This window comes from Mustela nivalis (genome assembly GCF_964662115.1).
Source record: "Mustela nivalis genome assembly, chromosome: 4".
NCBI classification, from domain to species: Eukaryota; Metazoa; Chordata; class Mammalia; order Carnivora; family Mustelidae; genus Mustela; species Mustela nivalis.
The window spans coordinates 86,981,888-87,002,705 of record NC_139023.1 but is presented as its reverse complement, the minus strand read 5'-3'; the positions used below and the strand labels follow the sequence as shown (position 1 = coordinate 87,002,705).

The 20,818-nt window shown below is 35.1% G+C and overlaps 1 protein-coding gene across 16 annotated transcripts in view; it reads left to right on the top strand.

Moving 5' to 3' along the window:
* The window catches only part of BLTP1 (bridge-like lipid transfer protein family member 1), a 217,015-nt gene that overhangs the window by 69,236 nt on the left and 126,961 nt on the right, over window positions 1-20,818 (top strand). For 13 of the 16 annotated variants that reach the window (XM_082726767.1, XM_082726764.1, XM_082726765.1 and 10 more), the window contains exons 23-27: window positions 652-789; window positions 5,953-6,132; window positions 8,038-8,166; window positions 11,027-11,146; window positions 16,269-16,549. In XM_082726767.1, the coding sequence (XP_082582893.1) occupies window positions 652-789; window positions 5,953-6,132; window positions 8,038-8,166; window positions 11,027-11,146; window positions 16,269-16,549 (848 nt within the window). The remainder of the gene's footprint in view (window positions 1-651; window positions 790-5,952; window positions 6,133-8,037; window positions 8,167-11,026; window positions 11,147-16,268; window positions 16,550-20,818) is intronic. The other 3 variants (XM_082726768.1, XM_082726771.1, XM_082726769.1) reach the window with 1 other exon arrangement.

Here is a 20,818-nt window from a genome sequence, read left to right as displayed (position 1 = left end):
AAAGCTAGTTTATTATTTTCTTCATAATGTGATTACTTGATCATTGTTAATTTTCTGCTTTTCTTCTTTCACTTCAGTTCCTTCTTTCTGTTCTTTGGAACTTTAGAGCATTTTGTCGCAATGTTGAGTTGTTGGGTTTATAGTTAGCCTGATGGATACTCTAGGATTTACATTTTCTTATCCTTTATCCAACTCTAGACCTTTTGGGGCCATTATGGTGAGCCTGCTACAAAATCAAGATTCAGCTTCACCCTGCAGGTTGAACTGTTTTCAGGGGTTCAGACCTAGCACAGAATCCTGGTTCAGTCTTAGGTTGACCAGTGGACTGTTGTGGGCAGACTTGGAATGAGATTACATTGCCAGAGAACCTGGGTTGGAGTGAGACCAGATAGGGAGGAAGAGGCCCTAGAGCCTTGTGCTGCCTACTGGCTCCATACCATGCACCTAGGATTGAAAAGCAGAGGAGTCACCTTTGGTGCTTAGTGAACCTAATCTTTCTGGGTTACAGAATAGTTAATTTTGTCAGTGAGCACTGTTTCCCCTTTTTAAGAAGCAAAATCTCTTAACTATATAAAGGTAATTTTTATTTTCTTGCACTTCCTTGGTCTTATTTTTTCTGTATCTTGATTATGGTATTTTGTTCGATTTTAGCATGGAACCACTGATGGCCCTGAGTGCCCTACAGCATTCTTGGAAAGACTGTGTTTTGAAATGAAAAAAGGGTTTCGGGAGACCATGCTGCAACTTGTCCTGTCACCCCTAAATGTGTTTGTCAGTGATAACTATCAGGTAATATGAAAGTGAGTTACAGTAGAGACGTAGAGATGTATTATTGCTTATGGGGTTGAAACAGTGTGTTTAGTTTCTGTGCATGGTATATATAGCTCTTTAAATTAAAGCTTGTAATTTAACAAGTAAGAAGTTTTGAATATATGTGAGTTTTTCAAGAATCTCAGTTTTCTCTTTCTTTTTTTCTGCTGTTCCCTATTTATGTGATCCTGTATAATTATATTCTATATGTATTGTTTTTAGAAATGGAAAAACACAGTTTTTAATTTTTTCATATATTTATGGATGTGAAAGTGTATAAAATTTTGGTGGAATCTGTTGAAAATTACAACCTCAATATTCATATTAACCAGTACTATAAATCTTCAAAACATCCATATCCACATGGATTATTCTTTTTACCTAATATACTTCCAAGACACTTCATTAATCCCCTCAAGATATCGCCAGGGCTCTTTTGGAAGCGAACCAATGATATTCAGCAAATGGGAATAATTTACATTCTTCAGTTAGATTATCACTTTATTATTATATTTTAATGCCAAATGGCTTCACTTTTCATTTAACACTACTTTAGGGCTCTTTTCTACTTTTAGTCAAGTTATAAGTTTTAGAAAAGTAAATGGATTTTAATATAAGGCAAAGTAAAATTATGAATGGGAGGATGAATCTGATACCCCCAAATCATCAACAGATGATAAGGATTCTGTATAGTAACTGATCATTTTATATAAAATAACCTAACCCCCCATTTGTAACTCTTTTTCATAACTGACTATATTTTTCTACAAAGAATTTAATTTTTTCATATGTGCATATATTGACACACCTGACCTCCTAATAGCTGAAACTTAACACCTAATATATGCTTATTTTTGCCACAGAATCTGTTTCCTTCATCAGACTTTTGAAATAGTAGGCATACCTCATTTTATTGTATGTTGCTTTATTGCGCTTGCAGATACTACATTTTTTACAAAATGAAGGTTTGTGGCAGCTCTGCATCAAGCAAGTGTATCAAAGCCATTTTTCCAACAGCACTTGTGCACTTCATGTCTCTATCACATTTTGGTAATTCTCACAGTATTTCAAACGTTTTCATTATTATATTTGTTATAGTGATTTGTGTTTACTTATCTTTGATGTTACTATTGTAATTGTTTGGGGGTGCCCATATAAGATGGCAAACTTAAATGATAAATGTTGCATGTATTCTGACTGCTTCACCAACCTGCTATTCCCCTGTCTCTCACCCTCTTCTTGGGCCTCCCTGTTCTCTAAAACAAAAAGGTATTGAAACTGGACCAACTCATGACCCTGCAGTGGCCTCCAGGTGTTCAAGTGAAAGGCAGAATTGCATGTTTCTCACTTGAAATCAGAGGGTAGAAATGATTAAGCTTAGTGAGGAAGGCATGTCAAAACCCAAGCCAAGCTGAAAACTAGGCCCCTTGCACCAAATAGCCAACTTGTGAATGTGAAGGAAAAATTCTTCAAGGAAATTAGAAGTGCTAGCAATAAACATACCAATGATGAGAAAGCAAAATAGCCTATTGCTAACACAGAGAAGGTTACCGTGGTCTGGATAGAAGATCAAATCAGCCACAGCATTCCCTTAAGCTAAAACCTAATTGAGAGCAAGGCCCTCATGCTCTTCAATTCTGTGAAGGCTGGGAGAGGTAAGGAAGCTGCAGAAGAAAAGTTTAAAGCTAGCAGAAATTGGTGCATAGGTTTGAAGAAAGAAGCCATCTCCATAACAACAAAGTGCAAAGTAAAGCAGCAAGTGCTATAGAAGCTGCAGCAAGTTATCTAGGAGATCTAGCCAAGTTAATTCATGGAGGTGGCTATACTAAACAACAGATTTTCAAAGTAGATGAGATAGCCGTCTAGTTGAAGATGCCATCTAGGACTTTCATAGCTAGAGAGAAGTCAGTGCCTGGTTTCAAAACTTCAAAAGACAGGATGACATTGTACTTACAGGCTAATATAGCTGGTGACTTTAAGTTGAAGCCAATCATTGAAAATTCTAGGGCCCTAAAGAATTATGCTAAAATTGCTCTGCCTGTGCTCTCAATGGAGCAACAAAGCCTGGATGACAGTCTCTTTATAACATTGTTTACTGAATATATTAAGCTCACTTTTGAGACCTAGTGCTCAGAAAAAGAGAGCCCTTTCAAAATATGACTGCTCATTGACAATGCACCTGGTCACCCAATAGTGTTGATGGAGATCTACCCTGAAATCAATGTTGTTTTCATGCCCGATGAACATAAGATCCATTTTGAAGCCCATGGATGAAAGAGTCACTTTGACTTTCAAGTCCTTTTATTTAAGAAATATGTGTAATAAGACTATAGCTGCCATAGATAGTGATTTTTCTGGTGAATCTGCGCAAATTTAAAACCTTTGGTACAGGTGAGTTCTATAGGATTTGGCTGCGTGTTCTTGATAGCATTAGTCTTAATGCAGGGCCTCAAGGTTAAGGATCTGAGGTAATGGATGGGTTATTGTGTCCAACTTAAGAAACCATCCCCTTTTAATTTTTGAGCATTTTATGATGTATATTAGTTTCCTAGGGCCACCATGGCAAAGTACCTCATACTGGGTGGCTTAAAACAAGAGAAGTCTATTCTCTCACAGTTCTGGAGCCTAGAATTCTGAAATCAAAGTATTGACAGGGCATTTTCTCTCTCTCAAGGCTGTAGGAGATTAAATCCTTGCTAAGCTTTTGGTGGTTGCTAGTAATCCTTGGCATTGCTTGTCTTATAGATGCGTATCTCTGCCTTTGTCTTCTCATGGCAGTGTCTTCATGTGTCTCTGTGTCCCAGTTTTCCTCTTCAAAGGACACCAGTCATTAGATTAAGCCATACCCTAATTCAGTGTAACCTTATTTTAACTTGATTAGATCTGCTAAAACCCTCTTTTTAAATATAGTAAGGTCACAATCACAGGTGCCTGGGCTTGGGACTTTAAGTGTGTCTTTTTAGGGTACACAGTTCAGCCCCCAATATGATGCAACCGCACCATAAAATCTAGACTATGATCTTTGTTGATGTACTGGATAGGCTCTGTCTTTAGGACAAACCTAGATCTGTATTTATTTTTGAGCTCAAAAAATATTAATCAGAAGTATCTTATACTGAGAATTTTCGAATCTTAGTGCCAGAAGTGATCTTTATTGACCATCCTCCCCAGCTTCTTCAGATAAAAAAAATAGAAGGGAACTGATACCTGGAGAAATTTCTGTGATTTTATATATAGTCACATAGCTTAGGTGAAAATAAAAAATATATTAAAGGAGCTGCTAGAGCTATTATTATTGTCATACTTAGAAATTTCCTTTTAAGAATTACTTATGAATTTGATTTAGCTCATATCCTTACTTTTTTGTTGTTGTTATTGTTTTTTTTTTTTTTTTTTTTAAGAATACATTTCCTAGGGGCACCTGGGTGGCTCAGTGGGTTAAAGCCTCTGCCTTCGGCTCAGGTCATGATCCCAGGGTCCTGGGATCGAGCCCCGCATCGGGCTCTCTGCTCAGCGTGGAGCCTGCTTTCCCCTCTCTCTCTGCCTGCTAGTGATCTCTGTCTGTCAAATTAAAAAAAAAATTTTATTAAAAAAAAAAAAGAATACATTTCCTAAAATGTGTTGAAACAAGGATTGCCAACACTGTTTCTTGTGCAGGTGGCCTGCATACAAATACTAAAAAGACTACTGCAGTAAAATTAGTTTGGGAAATACCTGTGAACTGTCCCAATATATATTAGTACATTGAATTCTCTGAATAGACTTGCTGTGATGAAATCTATATAGTCATTTAGCGTTATCTTCCTTTTGTGGTCACTGTTAGGTGTGGTGAGATAAATGGTGAATAAGGCAGAAATAATTTTTACCTTAATAAACCTGGTGGAGAAGAGAAATATGGAAGAAATACAAAACAATGGTTTGAGACAAGAACATGGTAGAATTTGCCTTCTTAGATCTCTGTGGTTGTTTTGTAGAGTATGGAGGAGGGAGATGTAAAAATGAATGCTGGTATGGTTTCACTTACTTGTGGAGCATAACAAATAGCATGGAGGACATGGGGAGTTGGAGAGGAGAAGGGAGTTGGGGGAAATTGGAAGGGGAGGTGAACCATGAGAGACTATGGACTCTGAAAAACAATCTGAGGGGAATGAAGTGGTGGGGGGGTGGGAAGTTGGGGTACCAGGTGGTGGGTATTATAGAGGGCACAGATTGCATGGAGCACTGGGGGTGGTGCAAAAATAATGAATACTATTATGCTGAAAATAAATAAATTTAATTAAAATAATAAATTGGAAAGATGTAGCTATTAAAAAAAAAATGAATGCTGGGCGGCTCTGCACACATCTTAGCAAGAGGTCATATTATTTGGACCATAATGATAGTAGTGAAGATAGAAGAAAATCCATGTATTTCTGAGAGATTGGGAGGTAGATTCTACAAAATTGGTGACTGATGGGTAGGGCATTGCCAAACCTATTTGATTCTATATTACTATATATATTCTATATTACTATATTACTGTTCTGTGGAACTAGTGTTCCATGGACTACCCTATTTTATGACCTATCTTTTAGCTTTGTAAATTCCAGAACTTTTGTTTTTGAAATATTTGCTGCTTTTTGGTAGTAAGTATGTAATTTCTGATAAATAAATAGGTAAATATATCATTTTTATATTTATGTAGTTCTCAAAATCTATATGAAAGATGGCTTTCTTTCCTACTTCTTCATTTTATGGTCATAATGGTCTTTGTTCTTCCCTGTTATTATTATTTTTTTTCTTTTCAGTATTTTAATCTCATTATTCCTGTCTTCCCACCAAAGATTGGTCTCTTATATTCCCTGTCAGTCAGAATACTAATTTCTTTTTATTCAAATATTGAGCCATTCATTTGTATCAGAAAAGTATCATTCTTTCTAGGACTTTGCTCTCTTGCTTTGCACTTGGATTCTGAATGGATATTGTCACTAAAGAAGCTTAACTGAGACTCTCTGGTACAAGGTTGTGTGTTAGGATTTTATGGACCCGTGAGTGTTATTTTCCAGATAGTGTGTTTTTACTGTTAGTCTCTGGAGGAAAAAAACAACTAGAAATAATAATGCAGTTTTCTTGTACTTCTTACAGTCTTCTTATTGTTTTCAGCAGCGACCTCCTGTGGATGAAGTACTCAGGGAGGGTCACATCAATTTGTCAGGTCTCCAGCTGAGAGCACATGCTATGTTCTCAGCAGAAGGTCTTCCTTTGGGAAGTGATTCCTTAGAATATGCATGGTTAATTGATGTGCAGGCTGGAAGTCTTACAGCTAAGGTCACAGCACCACAGGTATGATTATCTGACTTCTTTTTCCTTTGCTCACCCACTTTGCCAAGAGCAAATTGTTTGCCTGTTTGGATGTTCATTGCATTTTCACTAATAGCATTCTGAGGGCCAGACAATTCTTTGCTCTTTGGTTGGGAGTCATTCTTGCCATTCAGGATTTTCTTAGTAACAGATGAGTCAGAGACAAGTTTCACTTTTCTGAGCCACATAAAATTGAAGGGTGTAATGTTTTATAGTTCTGCATAACACTTTCAAGATCAAAACTTTGGGAAGTATGAGAACTGGTCTGGAAATTGTATATATTATTAAAATTACATTAGTTCTTTCTCTGCTGTTGAAAAATTCTTTTTTTCCCCGGTATTATGGAGTAATTTTTTAAAAGAATTTTGCTTTTTTGTATATTTCTTAAGTAGGATTTAAAAATATTGTTTACAAAACTCAAGATTAAATAGCTCAGTTCTTATCATGTCTCAAAGCAAGATAACATCATTTGTATCTGTTTTAATGATGTGGACTTAAAAAAATAAGAACAAATTTGATAAAATCCCCCTCCTCCTCTTATCCCCTTTAATCTTTAGAAGACTCAGAGGTCATAAGGATCATTTAGTTCTTGAAACGGACCATTGATATTTAGCCAAATAGCTGTATTACTGTAGCATTTCACCTATTGATCCATATATTTATGATGTACATGCTTATCTTGGCATTTAAGAAGAGTGGAATTTGATCTTGAATGTTTGAAATATACCTGCTCAATTTTAATAAAAATTACAGAATGTGTATGAAACATTTATAGGTAGGAAATAGCTACAGGAAGGTGGGTAAAGACTCTAGATACCTTGCATATCTGCAAGAAATTTTTGAAAGGCAGAAAAAATTAAAATTCTAGAAATAAGAAAATGGATTTGAAAAGGGATATTTTATATAAAAGTAGCTAAAATACATAATAGAGTGTATAAAAATGGATGGAAAGAAATACTCAGTGCTCACTGGGCTGGTGACTATCCTTTCCTTATTATCCGCCATCTCTTTTCTCTAATGTATAGGTAAAGACTGAAATTTATTTTAAAAAGTTTGTTCCTTAACAAAGACAGAATAAAGCCATGCTGATTGTATAATAATGAACACAATTCCTTTAATCTAACAATTGCTAGAATCTCATACGTTTCTAAGTTGCCCTTTTTAGAAGATGAAACATTTCTTTCTTCTGCACTAGAATCTTAGCATCACTTTTGAATGAGCATTTCATGAATCCATAGGTGCTTTTTAATGTGTATTCCATTCTTTGTATATTTTAAAAGTGAAATTTATGTTTTCTGATAGTTTAAACTTTTTTATTGAATGATATCCTGTATACCTGTATTTCAATATGTTTATTAACAATTCTAATCAATTATAAAATGAAGGGGTTTTTTTGTAAACCAAAGATTTGATGAAGAATTAATATATACTTAAGTTTCTGTTTACCTAAACAAAAGTGCTATAATCTTCAAAATATCTAATTTTCCAAAATTGCAGCTCACTATGATAATTAGATAATAATTTCATATCCAAGCTTTTTTGTTCATTATTAGGTAGAGAATTTTAGGTGCTTTTGTGTACAGAGGATTCCAGTTATATAAGAAGGAAGATTTAACCTTGAAGGAGATACTTACTTTGTAAGTTGCTGAGGTTGAATTTTTCAGTTATCATGCATTTTGTCATTCACAAATGAAAAGTAACATAAGCTTAAAAATGATGTCAAGGTAGAAATCATGATTCTAGCTAAAAACTGTGCTATGTAGCAGCAGGTGTAAGACAGCATTTGGGTTCTTTCAAACTGTATTCATATTCTTGATAAGCTTTTGAACTCTGAACATGTGTTTAGAATGCTAACACTGTTTTCAACCTGTCACTGCTTATTTGTAGCTAGCTTGTCTGTTGGAGTGGGGACAGACATTTGTTTTTCATGTGGTATGTCGGGAGTATGAACTGGAAAGACCTAAATCAGTAATAATATGCCAGCATGGATTTGACCGTCGGTTCTGTGAATCCAAGGTATGTTAACAAATATGTGAGCAGTATTATAGACATTTATGGATTTTTTAAAATGAAAGATTGAGATATCAGCTTTAAATCCAATACACATAGCCATGAAGTAAGCATTATTGTTCAGTTTTCTCAATTAATAAATTATTTTGCAGATTTGTAGCCAGTTGTTATTTAGTTGCAAGTATCTAACATACGAGGTAATTATTAAAACAAAAATTCACAGGTAAATAGATATTATAAAGATTATATCTCACGTCTTACATTTTTACTTTTAACTCATTTTCTTATGTAATTACATTCTTTTGGATATAGCTAAATATTTATGTAGAAGATTTAGAAACTGAAGCAAGAGGAAGGTTAAATTCCTTACATGACATTGTTTATAGACCTCCCTAAAACATATCTGTTCTTTTGTAACATGGTTAGTAACATTGGCATTTGCCAAGAAAACATGGCAGTTCAAAAAAAAATTTTTATTCTAATTCTATAACATACAGATAACCATTGTTAACAGTTTAGTTTTCCTTTCTAATTTCTTCCTATATATGTTTTTCCTTTTTTTCCTTTTGTTATACATACTATGTTTATTTGCTGTTACATTAGTGTGAATTGAGAACAATTCATCCTGCTTTTAACTTTATGTCCAAAATATCTATAACCTCTGCTAATTTACTGACAATAAAGGAAACTGCTATAATTGGTGGTAAAATAGTTTTTTTTCTTGTTATAAACACTGCCAGGATCTAGGGAATCCTTAGTTATATGTCAAACAATTACTTCCTTATGGATAAATGGACACTTGTATGTGTCGCCTCTTTCTTTTTTTTTTTTTTTTTTTTAAGATTTAAAGCTTTCATGTTACATTAAAATTTTTAAAAATCAAACATTTTTTATTGTCTTAGAAAATTACTTTGTGTCCCTTTGCAGTCAGCCATTCATTAGTCCATGCAACCACTGATGTGCCTCTGTCATTTTAGATCAGGGTTTTTTGGGTCTGTTTTTGGGGGCAAAAGATACAGACATACCTTGTTTTATTGTGCTTTGCAGATACAGTGGTTTTGTGTCTTTGTTTTTTAACAAGTTGAAGGTGTGTGGCAACCCTGCAGCAAGCAAATCTGTCAGCACCATTTTTCCAACAGTATTTGCTCACTCTGTGTCTCTGTGTCACGTTTTGGTAATTCTTGTAATATTTCAATATTTGTCATTATTATTATTGTTACAGTGATCTTTGGGTAGTGATTATGACATGCTGAAAGCTCAGATGATGGTTAGCAATTTTTAGCAGTAAAGGCTTGTACATTTTTCCTAGACATAAGCTGTTATACACTTAGACTATAGTATAAAGTGTAAACATAACTTTTATATGCACTGAGAAACCAAAAAATTCACTTTTTTTAAATCTTACAGTATTTATTTATTTTTTATTTTTATTTTTATTCCAGTAAAGTTAACATATAGTATTATGTTAATTTCAGGTACACAATGTAGTGATTCAGTATTTCCATATATTACTCTGTGCTTATCAAGCATATTCTTAATCCCTTTCACCTATTTCACCCATCCCCCAGGCCACTTCCCTCTGGTAACCATCTGTTTGCTCTTTATAGTTAAGGGTCTATTTTTTTGTTTGTCTCTCTTTTTTCCTTTTTGTTCATTTGTTTCTTAAATTCCATATATGAGTGAAATCATATGGTATCTGTCTTTGGCTTATTTTGCTTAGTATTGTAGTCTCTGGATCATCCATGTTGTCACAGACGGCAAATTTTAATTCTTTTTTATGGCTGAGTAATATTCCATTTTGTTTATACACACACACACACACACACACACACACACATACACACCACGTCTTTATCCATTCCTCTGTCAATAGACACTTGGGCTGCTTTCATAATTTGGCTATTGTAAATAATGCTGCAGTAAACATAGAGGTACTTATATCTTTTTGAATTAGCATTTTCATATTCTTTGAGCAAATACCCAGTAGTGCAATTACTGGATCATAGGTTAGTTCTATTTTTAATTTTGTTCAGCAGTCTCCGTACTGTCTTCCATGGTGGCTACGCCAGTTTGCATTCCCATCAGCAGTACAGAAGGGTTCCTTTTTTTTTTTCCCACATCCTCGCCAACACTTCTTGTTTCTTGTGTTTTTTATTTTAGCCACAAAAATTTAACTTGCTTTATTGTGGTATTTGCTTTATTGCGGTGATCTAGAATGGAACCCGCAATATCTCCAAGGTATGCCTTATTATTATAGAACACTGGGTATAATGCAAGACATCTGTGTTCTACGCACTAATGAACAGTTGTATGCCATTGAGCCAATAATTTACTCAGGGTTGCCATTTCCCCAAGAAGTAGGTGAAATGTATGTTTTCTTCCAGCCTAACCATGACCAAATCTGTTTCAGGAGTAAAATAACATTAAATTTGTGTCAGTTGTCCTTAGATATCATAATAAAACTTACAGTTGATATATTTGTAAAAACAAGTGTGTGTGTTTGTGTAGTATAGAGTACTCATAAGAAAATCTTACAACTTTAAACTCCTATATAGTTCTTATAATCCTGTGACACTGTTTACTTATCATTTTACTTTGATTATTCTTTGTGACTTTTAGTAACTGTATTCTGTCAATTTAGACTTGCTTCTTTCCCCTTATGAATGAAAATGGTACATACTTATGATTAGTTTCTAATTAGTAAGTCTTTAATTACTGATAATTTCATTTATCATTATGAAAATGAGATTTGACTAATTTTTTAAAATATGCACATAATGAAAATTTTATTTAAATCAGCAGGTGTGAGTACCAAAATGGTGAAGTGAGGGTGAAGAATTAAATATCCAATTATTTTTCTTTTTAGTTGAGTTGTATACCTGGGCCTTGTCCAACTTCAGATGATTTGAAATATACTATGACTCGTTTAGCAGTAGATGGAGCAGATATTTATGTCGTGGAGCATGGCTGTGCTACAAATCTAAAGGTACACTTTTGTCTATTTCTTCGCCAATACAGTTCTTTTTCCAAACCAAAATTTCCAATTCTTTTTCTTTCTTTCTTTTTTTTTTTTTTAAGGTACACTTGTTTTAAAGGTACACTTTTGTCTATTTCTTAGGCAGTATAGTTAGTTTTTTTCTAAACTGAATTTTTTTTTTTTTAAGATTTATTTATTTATTTTATAGAGAGAGAGTAAGACTATGATCAGGTACTGGGAGGGAGAATAAGAGAGAAGCAAACTCCCCACTGAGTGTGGAGCCAGACATGGAGCTCTGTCTCACCACCCTGAGATCATGACCTGAGCCTAAATCAAGATTTAGTTGTTTTAAATGACTGAGCAACCCAGATGCCCCCAAATCTCTATTTCTTTCTTTTTTTGTTTTTATTTTTTTGTGTGTTATGTTAGTCACCATACAGTATGTCATTAGTTTGTTTGTTTGTTTGTTTGTTTGTTTTTGTCATTAGTTTTTGATGCAGTTTTCCAAGATTCATTGTTTATGTATAGCACCCAATGCTCCATGTAATACGTGCCCTCCTTAATATCCATTACTGGTCCAACCTATGCCCCAATATCCTCCCCTCTAAAACCATCAGAGTCCACAGTCTCTCATTGTTCATCTCCCCCTCCAATTCCCCCCCTTCATTTTTCCCTTCTTTCTCCTTATGTTCTGTAAGTAAATGAAAACAAATGATAATTGACTTTCTCTGCTTGACTTATTTCACCTAGCATAATCTCCTCCACTCCCATCCATGTTGATGCAAAATTTGGGTATTCATCCTTTCTGATAGCTGAGTAATATTCCACTGTGTATATGGACCACATCTTCTTTATCCATTCATCTGTTGAAGGGCATCTCTGGTCTTTCCACAGTTTGGCTGTTGTGGACATTGCTGCTATGAACATTGGGGTAGTTGAGTTGGCTCTTCTTTTCAGACCACCTGTATCTTTGGGGTAAATACCCAGTAGTGCAATTTCTGAATCATCAGGTAACTCTATTTTTAATTTTTTGAGGAACCTCCACACTGTATTCCAAAGTGGCTGCACCAACTTGCATTCCCACCAACAGTGTAAGAGGGTTTCCCTTTCTCCACATTCTCTCCAACACTTGTTCACTGTCTTGTTAATTTTTGCCATACTTACTGGTATGAGATGGTATCTCAGTGTGGTTTTGATTTGAATTTCCCTGATGGCTAATGATAATGAGCATTTTTTTTATGTGTCTCTTAGCCATTTCTCTTCATTCATTGGAGAAGTGTCTATTCATGTCTAATGCCCATTTTTGAACTTGATTATTTGTTTTTTTGGTGTTAAGTTTGAGAGGTTCTTGGATATCAGCCCTTTTTTTGTAGTGTCATTTGCAAATATTTTCTCCCATTCTTGGATTGCCTCTTTGTTTTGTTGACTGTTTTCCTTTGTTGTGCAGAAGTTTTTATCTTGATGAAGTCCCGAAAGTTCATTTTCACTTTTGTTTCCTTTGCCTTTGGAGATGTGTCTTGAAAGAAATTTGTGTGGCTAAGATGTCTAAGAGGTTACTGCCTGTGTTCTCCTCTAGGATTTTGATGGATTCCTGTCTCTTATTGAGGTCTTTCATTCATTTTGACTTTATCTTTGTGTATGGTATAAGTGAATGGTTGAGTTTCATCCTTCTGTATATAGCTGTCCAATTTTCCCAGCACCATTTATTGAAGAGACTGTTTTTTATTTTTCCATTGGATATTTTTTCGTGCTTTGTAAAAGATCATTTGACCATAGAATTCAGGGTCCATATCCGGGCTTTCTACTCTATTCCATTGGTCTATGTGTCTGTTTTTGTGCCAGTACCATGCTGTCTTGGTGGTCACAGCTTTGTAATATAGCTTGAAATCAGGCAACATGATGCCCCACCTTTGTTTTTCTTTTTCAACATTTCCTTGGTGTTTTGGGGTCTTTTCTGGTTCCATACAAATTTTAGGATTGTTTGTTCTAGCACTTTGAAAAATGCCAATGGTAATTTTGATCGGGATGGTATTGAAAGTATAGATTGCTATGGGCAGCATAGACATTTAAACAATGTTTATTCTTCCGATCCATGAGCATGGAATGTTTTTCCATCTTTTTGTGTCTTCTTCAATTTCTTAAATGAGTGTTCAATAGTTCCTAAAGTACAGATCCTTTACCTCTTGGGTTAGGTTTATTCCAAGGTATCTTATGGTTTTTGGTGCTCTTGTAAATGGAATTGATTCTTTACTTTCACTTTCTACAGTTTCATTGTTAGTGTATAAGAAAGCAACTGATTTCTGTGCATTGATTTTGTATTCTGCCACATTACTGAATTGCTGTATGAGTTCTAGTAATTTTGGGGTGGAGTCTTTTGGGTTTTCCACATAAAGTATCATGTCATCTGTGAAGAGAGGGAGTTTGACTTCTTCTTTGATAATTTGAATACCTTTTATTTCTTTTTGTTGTTTGATTGCTGTTTCTAGGACTTTCTAGTCCTATATTGAACAGTAGTGGCAAGAGTGGGCATCCTTGTCATGTTCCTGATCTTAAGGGAAAGTCTCTCAGCTTTTCCCTATTGAGAATCATATTCACTGTGGGATTTTCATAGATGGCACCCACATCTAATGTTCCCTCTGTTCCTACACTCTGAAAAGTTTTAATCAGGAAAGGATGCTGTATTTGTCAAATGATTTTTCTGCATCCGTTGAGAGGACCATGTGGCTCTTCTCTCTTATTAATTTGTTCTATCACATTGATCGATTTGCAAATATGAACTACCTACCCTTGCATCCCAGGAATAATTTCCACCTGGTCATGGTGGATAATCTTTTTAATGTACTGTTGGATCATTTTGAACCTAAAGATACATCCAGACTGAAAGTGAAGGGATGGAGAACCATCTTTCATTCCAGTGGACCATAAAAGAAAGCTGGGGTAGCAATCCTCATATTAGACAAATTACTACAAAGACTGTAGTCAGAGATACTAAAGGATACTATATCATTCTTAAAGGGTCTATTCAACAAGAAGACCTAACAATTGTAAATATATATGCCCCCAACATGGGAGCAGCTAACTACATAAGCCAACTGTTAATCAAAATAAAGAGACATATTGATAATAATACATTAATTGTAAGGGATCTTAAGACTCCATTCTCAGCAGTAGACAGATCATCTAAGCAGAAAATCAACAACAACAAAAAAGAGCTTTGCATGACACACTGGACCAGATGGACCTCATAGATACACACATAACATTCCATCCTAAAACAACAGAATACTCATTTTTTTCGAGTGCACAAGGAACTTTCTCTGGAATAGAACACATACTGGATCACAAATCAGGTCTCAACTGATATCAAAAGACTGAGATTATTCCCTGCATATTCTCAGACCACAATGCTGGAACTCAATCACAAGAAAACGTTTGGAAGAAATGCAAACACTTGGAAGCTAAAGACCATCCTGCTCAAGAATGTTTGGATCAACCAGGAAATCAAAGAAGAACTTAAACAATTCATGGAAACCAATGAGAACGAAAACACGTCAGCCCCAAACCTATGGGATATGGCAAAGGTGGTCCTAAAGGAGAAATACATTAGCCATCCAAGCCTCACTCAAAAATGTAGAAAAATCCCAAACACACAAACTCTTTTACACCTTAAAGAACTGGAGAATCAACAACAAATTAAGCCTACCCCATTTATGAGAAGGGAAATAATTAAGGTTAGAGCAGAGATCAATGAGTTAGGAACCAGAGATACAGTAGAACACATCAGTGAAACTAGAAGCTGGTTCTTTAAAGAATTAATAAGATCAATAAACCACTGGCCAGACAAATCCAAAAGAAAAGAGAAAGGGGACCCAGATTAATAAAATCATGACTAACACCAAGGAAATAGAAACAGTCATCAGAAATTAATATCAAGGGCGCCTGGGTGGCTCAGTGGGTTAAGCCGCTGCCTTCGGCTCAGGTCATGATCTCAGTGTCCTGGGATCGAGTCCCGCATCCGGCTCTCTGCGTAGCAGGGAGTCGGCTTCCTCCTCTTCTCTCTCTCTGCCTGCCTCTCTGCCTATTTGTGATCTCTCTCTGTCAAATAAATAAATAAAACCTTTAAAAAAAAAAGAAATTAATATCAATAGCTATATGCCAATAAGAAATGGATGCATTCCTGGAAACCTATAAACTTCCAAGACTGAAACAGTAAGAAATTGACAACCTGAATAGACCAATAAGTAGTAACGAAATTAATGTAGTGATCAAAAACCTCCCAAAAAACAAGAGTCCAGGACCTGATGGATTCCTTGGGGAATTCTACCAAACATTCAAAGAAGAAATAATATCTGTTCTCCCGAAGCTGTTTCAAAAAATAGAAACAGAAGGAAAACTTCCAGACTCTTTCTGTGAGGCCAGCATTACCTTGATCCCCAAACCAGGCAAAGACCCCATCAAAAAGGAGAATTTCAGACCAATATCCCTAATGAATATAGATGTCAAGATTCAAAACCCCCATTTCTTGAAATAGAACACACATTTATAGTTTGCCATCTCAGAGAACACTACAGAATTCCAGGAGATAACTTTCTGTTTTGGGCTTGTCCATGTTCCCTTCCAGTCTTAAAGCATGCTTTCACTACTATTTTACTCTAATGGAATTATCATAACTTTGCTTTATGGCAGGGATGTAAACTTGGAGGTTGCTTTTATGGCGGGGATTAAATTGGTAGTGTTTTTAAATTTTGATTGCCTTTAGGCAATTTGAATTTTAACTGCCTTTAGGTTTTATACATTTATATCCTGCCTGGCTCCTGAAAACATTTGTTTGCCACCTCCGCTTTGTGGGTTACTGCTTAAAATTAAGCCTGTTAAAAGTCTGTGATTTTATTACTTACTACCAACATTTCCTTCCTCCTTCTCTTGCTTTCCTTTTGACTTAGGTTCTTTTCCTTTTATCCTTTTTTTATTAATTGACTGTTTACTTTTCTGTTGCATTTATCTTTTCCATTTCCCATTTTTCTCTTTTTTTCTTTCATGAAGTTTGAAATAATACCTCTTTTGTAGTTTATTCTAAGTTGCTTAAGAGTGCAGAAACTACATTTTATTTCATTTTCTTTATTCAATTTAGATGGGTGCAATTCGAGTTGCAAACTGTAATCTCCACAATCAGTCAGTTGGGGAAGGAATAAGTGCTGCAATTCAGGATTTTCAAGTGAGACAGTACATTGAACAATTAAATAATTCCAGAGTTGGACTTCAGCCTGCAGTACTACAGAGGGCCTATTGGCTTGAAGCAGGGTCAGCCAATTTAGGACTCATTACTGTTGATATTGCATTAGCTGCTGATCATCATTCTAAACATGAGGCTCAAAGACATTTCCTAGAAACTCATGATGGCAGAACTAAGAGGTAAGTGAAATTTAAGGAAGTTAATCATCCCAAGTTCAGACAAAAATTACCTTATAATTATAGAGGAAATTCCACTGTTAGAAATGGAATAGGAACATTTTACATAAAGACTAAATATGATTGTGCTGGGTACACCTCAGTGAAGATGTAAGAACCTGATATTTAAGTAAATACATTATATACCTCATCTCTTGTAATGGTGCGGTTAATGGAAATAACACTGTTTTTTAATGTGTTTCTAAGCCCATACTATGTGTAATAGCAGTGAAATGAGCTTATATTACTAGTTCCTAAGTAACATTTTATAGAGCACTACCCCTCTTTCTCTCTCACCACAGCTTGCCACTTTCATTTCATCATTTCTAGAAAACATCATTGCTATCACCATGTATTCTACGAAACTCTTCTTTTGTGGGCTCTCAATGTTGCAAGGGAGACTAAGGGAATCTAATCCTCAACAAATAGTCATTAAGAAATAATTGTATCTGCCATTTAAAAAGTTGCCAGAGCCTCTTACTGAATCATACCTGTTTAAACTGCCAGTATAACTTTTTCCATCCCCATCTCCCTCATTATAAAGTTAATTGAGCTTATTTTTAAAATAGAGAAAACTATTATGAAATAAAGGAAAATAATTACCATAACCTTACCACACTGAATTTGTCATATTTCTTCCCCATATTTTTAATGTATCTTTCTTATACTTGAAATCATCCTATATTTATAAATTCTGCATGTTGGCATTAAACTTATATCCTAAGTATGTGCCCATATGATCAAAAATTTTATAAATTTCCTTTAAAACAAATGATAATACACCATCAAAAAGATACATTGTACTTATTTAGCCATTGCCCTTATTCATTAAATGCATAGAAAATGTTTCTAAAGTCCTCATTATATAAGGAACATTATAAGAGGAACATTTTTTGCACATAAAATATTTTCCCACATGTTCTTTAAATTTAAATAGTTTCCTTAAAAGGGGGGGTGTGACTGTGCTAAAAACTGAGGCTTTTGATTTGCATTCCCAAATTCCCAGAAAGATTATTTCACTTTATATTCCCAGTGACTTTTTAAGTTGAGTCTGTGTCTCACTGCATCTTTGCTTTCCTATGTGTTTTATGATAACTGGAAGATGATATTTCTGCTTTATTTTGCATTTCATTATTTCTGAGATTAATATTTTTTTCATGTATTTATTGGTGGTTTTTATTTCCTCATTTGTGAATTGCATCTTATTATTCTATGTATATTTAATTAATTGGCATATTGGTATATTTCTTACCAATTTTTAAGAGCTCTTAAATCTATAGATTACATCCTTTCAGTAGTCCCTGTTGCTAATTTGTTTCTTTTTTAAATTTTTTTAGTCTTATGTACAGACTTTATTTTTTGTGTATTCAAATATGTCAGTGTTTAACCTTTATAATTTCTTATACTAATTTGAGAAAATATTTCTTTTGCTAGTAATCACATGGCACCTATGTTTTCTTTTTTTTTTCCTATTCCTTTTGTTTTTATTGTTGTTAACATTAAACTCTGTTTTTTTTTTTTTTGGTGTTGTTGCTCTTTATTTTTGTTTTTCTTAGAGAATGAGAGAGCCTGTGCATGGGGTGGGGGGCAGGAGCAGAGAGAGAAACTTAAGTAGGCTCCATGCTCAGCATCCCAATGGGGGACTCTATCTCATGGTCCTAAGATCAAATCAAGAGTCAGATGCTTAGGGGTGCCTGGGTGGCTCAGTGGATTAAAGCCTCTGCCTTCGGCTCAGGTCATGATCCCAGGGTCCTGGGATCGAGCCCTGAATCAGGCTCTCTGCTCCACAGGGAGCCTGCTTCCCCCCTCTCTCTCTGGCTGCCTCTCTGCCTACTTGTGATCTCTCTCTGTCAAATAAATAAATAAAATCTTAAAAAAAAAAAGAGTCAGATGCTTAACCAACTTAGCCACCTAGGTGTCCCTCTATCTGGATTTTTTATGGTGTGTTTGTATTAATCCAGCCAAGGGTGTAAATAGATGTTTTGCAAATATGTATTCAAATACCATAGTAAAAAATTTATATCTAATACACACTTATTTTTCCATCACGAACTTTTAGCTGTTTTCATCTGTTAATTTCCCCAAAGAACTATTTGTCTAGTTTTTAAAAATTCTCAGTTTTTTTTACTGAGATTACATTAATCTTTTAAGTTACTTTAAGATCCTGACATCCTGTAAATCTAAGTATGGAAGCTCATGTGTGGAGAATAATGTTTTAAAAAAATTTGGTTTTGGTTTTCTTTGTTAATTATTGCTCAGGAAGCCAGTAGCTATGAACAAAGTGCCTGGGTCTAATTAGGTCAGATTGTAGAATAGGGTGCTAATGAAGTGAAGAAAATGGCACCATGTGATTCAGGTTCCAGGTGTTCAAGTAAATCCAACCATTTAGATTGGTTTCAGTGCTCTCTTTGGTTAATAATTGTGAAGAGTGGGATTTTACCGTACTTGCAAGCTAACAAGTTATCCTGCCACAGTTTCATGGGTGCTGCCAGAAGACACAAAACTCCTGGTCAAGGACAAAGGTCTTTATTACAACAAAAGTATGAACCAGAGTCATGTGTGTTTGTATGGGTTCCCTGTGTTCCCCAAGTAGGGTTGCCAGAGGAACTATAGGATGCCTAGTTAAATTTGAATTTGAGATAAACAAATAACTTTTTAGGATAGGTGTGTCATATTGTCCCATACATTGCGTAGGACAAACTTACTTTTATTTGCTATATCTGGTACCCATATTTATGAATCCTTTGGAGGTGACACAAAAAGTCCATGATGGGTATCTACACACAGTGGGGTGCATTATAGAAGAAGAATATTGAACTTAAGCATTCTACGACTTTTATAGTACGTGAAAGCCAACCTACTCTTTTCCAGGGTGGGACATTACCTCGTCTCTTTAGGTTGTTTACTGCCAGTACAGTCCCAAGCAATGGCCTGGTCATGGCTTTGCATACTTGGCATACCCAGCAAAAACAGGTAGGGATGTTTAGGGCATATTGGCAATTGCCTCTCCCAACATGGTAACTCACTGACCTTCAGATTTGGCTGCCTTTGTGCATATCTGATTCCTAGGAGTTTGGGGGCCTATCTGTATTCTTTTTTGATATAACTGGAAAAGTTACTGGATACACAGGTCATTAGTTTCTTTAGTGTTTTTGAAAAGTATGGTTCCCAAACCACCAACCCCAGTGTCTCCTTGGAACTTGTTAGAAGTTTACATAATCAGGTCTTACTTGGCCTCAGTCAGAAACTCTGGGGGTGCAGCCCTGCACTCCATAGTATAATAAGCCCTCCAGGTGATTCTAATGCAAGCTAAAATTGAGAACTAGTGCACTGGATTGTAATAAAGGGAGGGAAGGGGAGCTAACATTTGTTATGCAACTTCTATCTTCCAGATTTTATATCAGGGGCTTTACATTTAATTTCCAAAGCAATCTTATTAGGTGTATCAGACCACAATTTTATAGTTGAGGAAACTGAAGCTCAGAAATTTTAACTAATCTGACAAGATCCTAGAGTTACTAAGTGGCACAGCTGGAATTTGAACCCATATCTAGGTGAATGCAAACCTATGCATTTTTCTAAGCTTGTTGCTACACAAATGAGCTAAATAAAAAAGTGTGTAGAATATATAAGGTCTTTTATTTTTACAGTGTTTGCAGTAGTTTGCTGAGTGATTGAATCTTAATACTTTAAAATAGGGAAGTGATTTGAATTTGGTAACAATTAACTGAAGTAATATGTCAGATTCTCACTAATCGTAAGGCTTTCTTACATTTTTCCTACTGTCTTCTAGACTGATGTTGCACTCCTATTTTGATGTATTTCATCTCATCTTTCACATCTCAAATACTACTTTTTGAAAGTTTCCTTCTGTTTTCCTTGTCACAATACCTTGTGTTTTTTTTGTTTTGTTTTTACCTCATAGCACAGTACAGTTTATGATTAGATATTTTGTTTCTGGCTTGTCTTTGCCTCTGTACTCTGAACTTCATATGGATAAGACTGTGTCTGTCAGTTTCACTTAGCACAGTACTAGGCACATATCAATATGTTCAAGAAATATAAATGAAAGAATGTAAAATGGAAATGATAATACCTATTCTGTCTTCCTTGAGGCCCTGAGGATCCAATGAGATAATGCATGTAAAAATACTTAGAAAAACAGACTGTTAATATGAGGTAATTCTATTATTTAAAGTTAAAAAAAGAAGAATAAAGATTTATCTCCCAAAT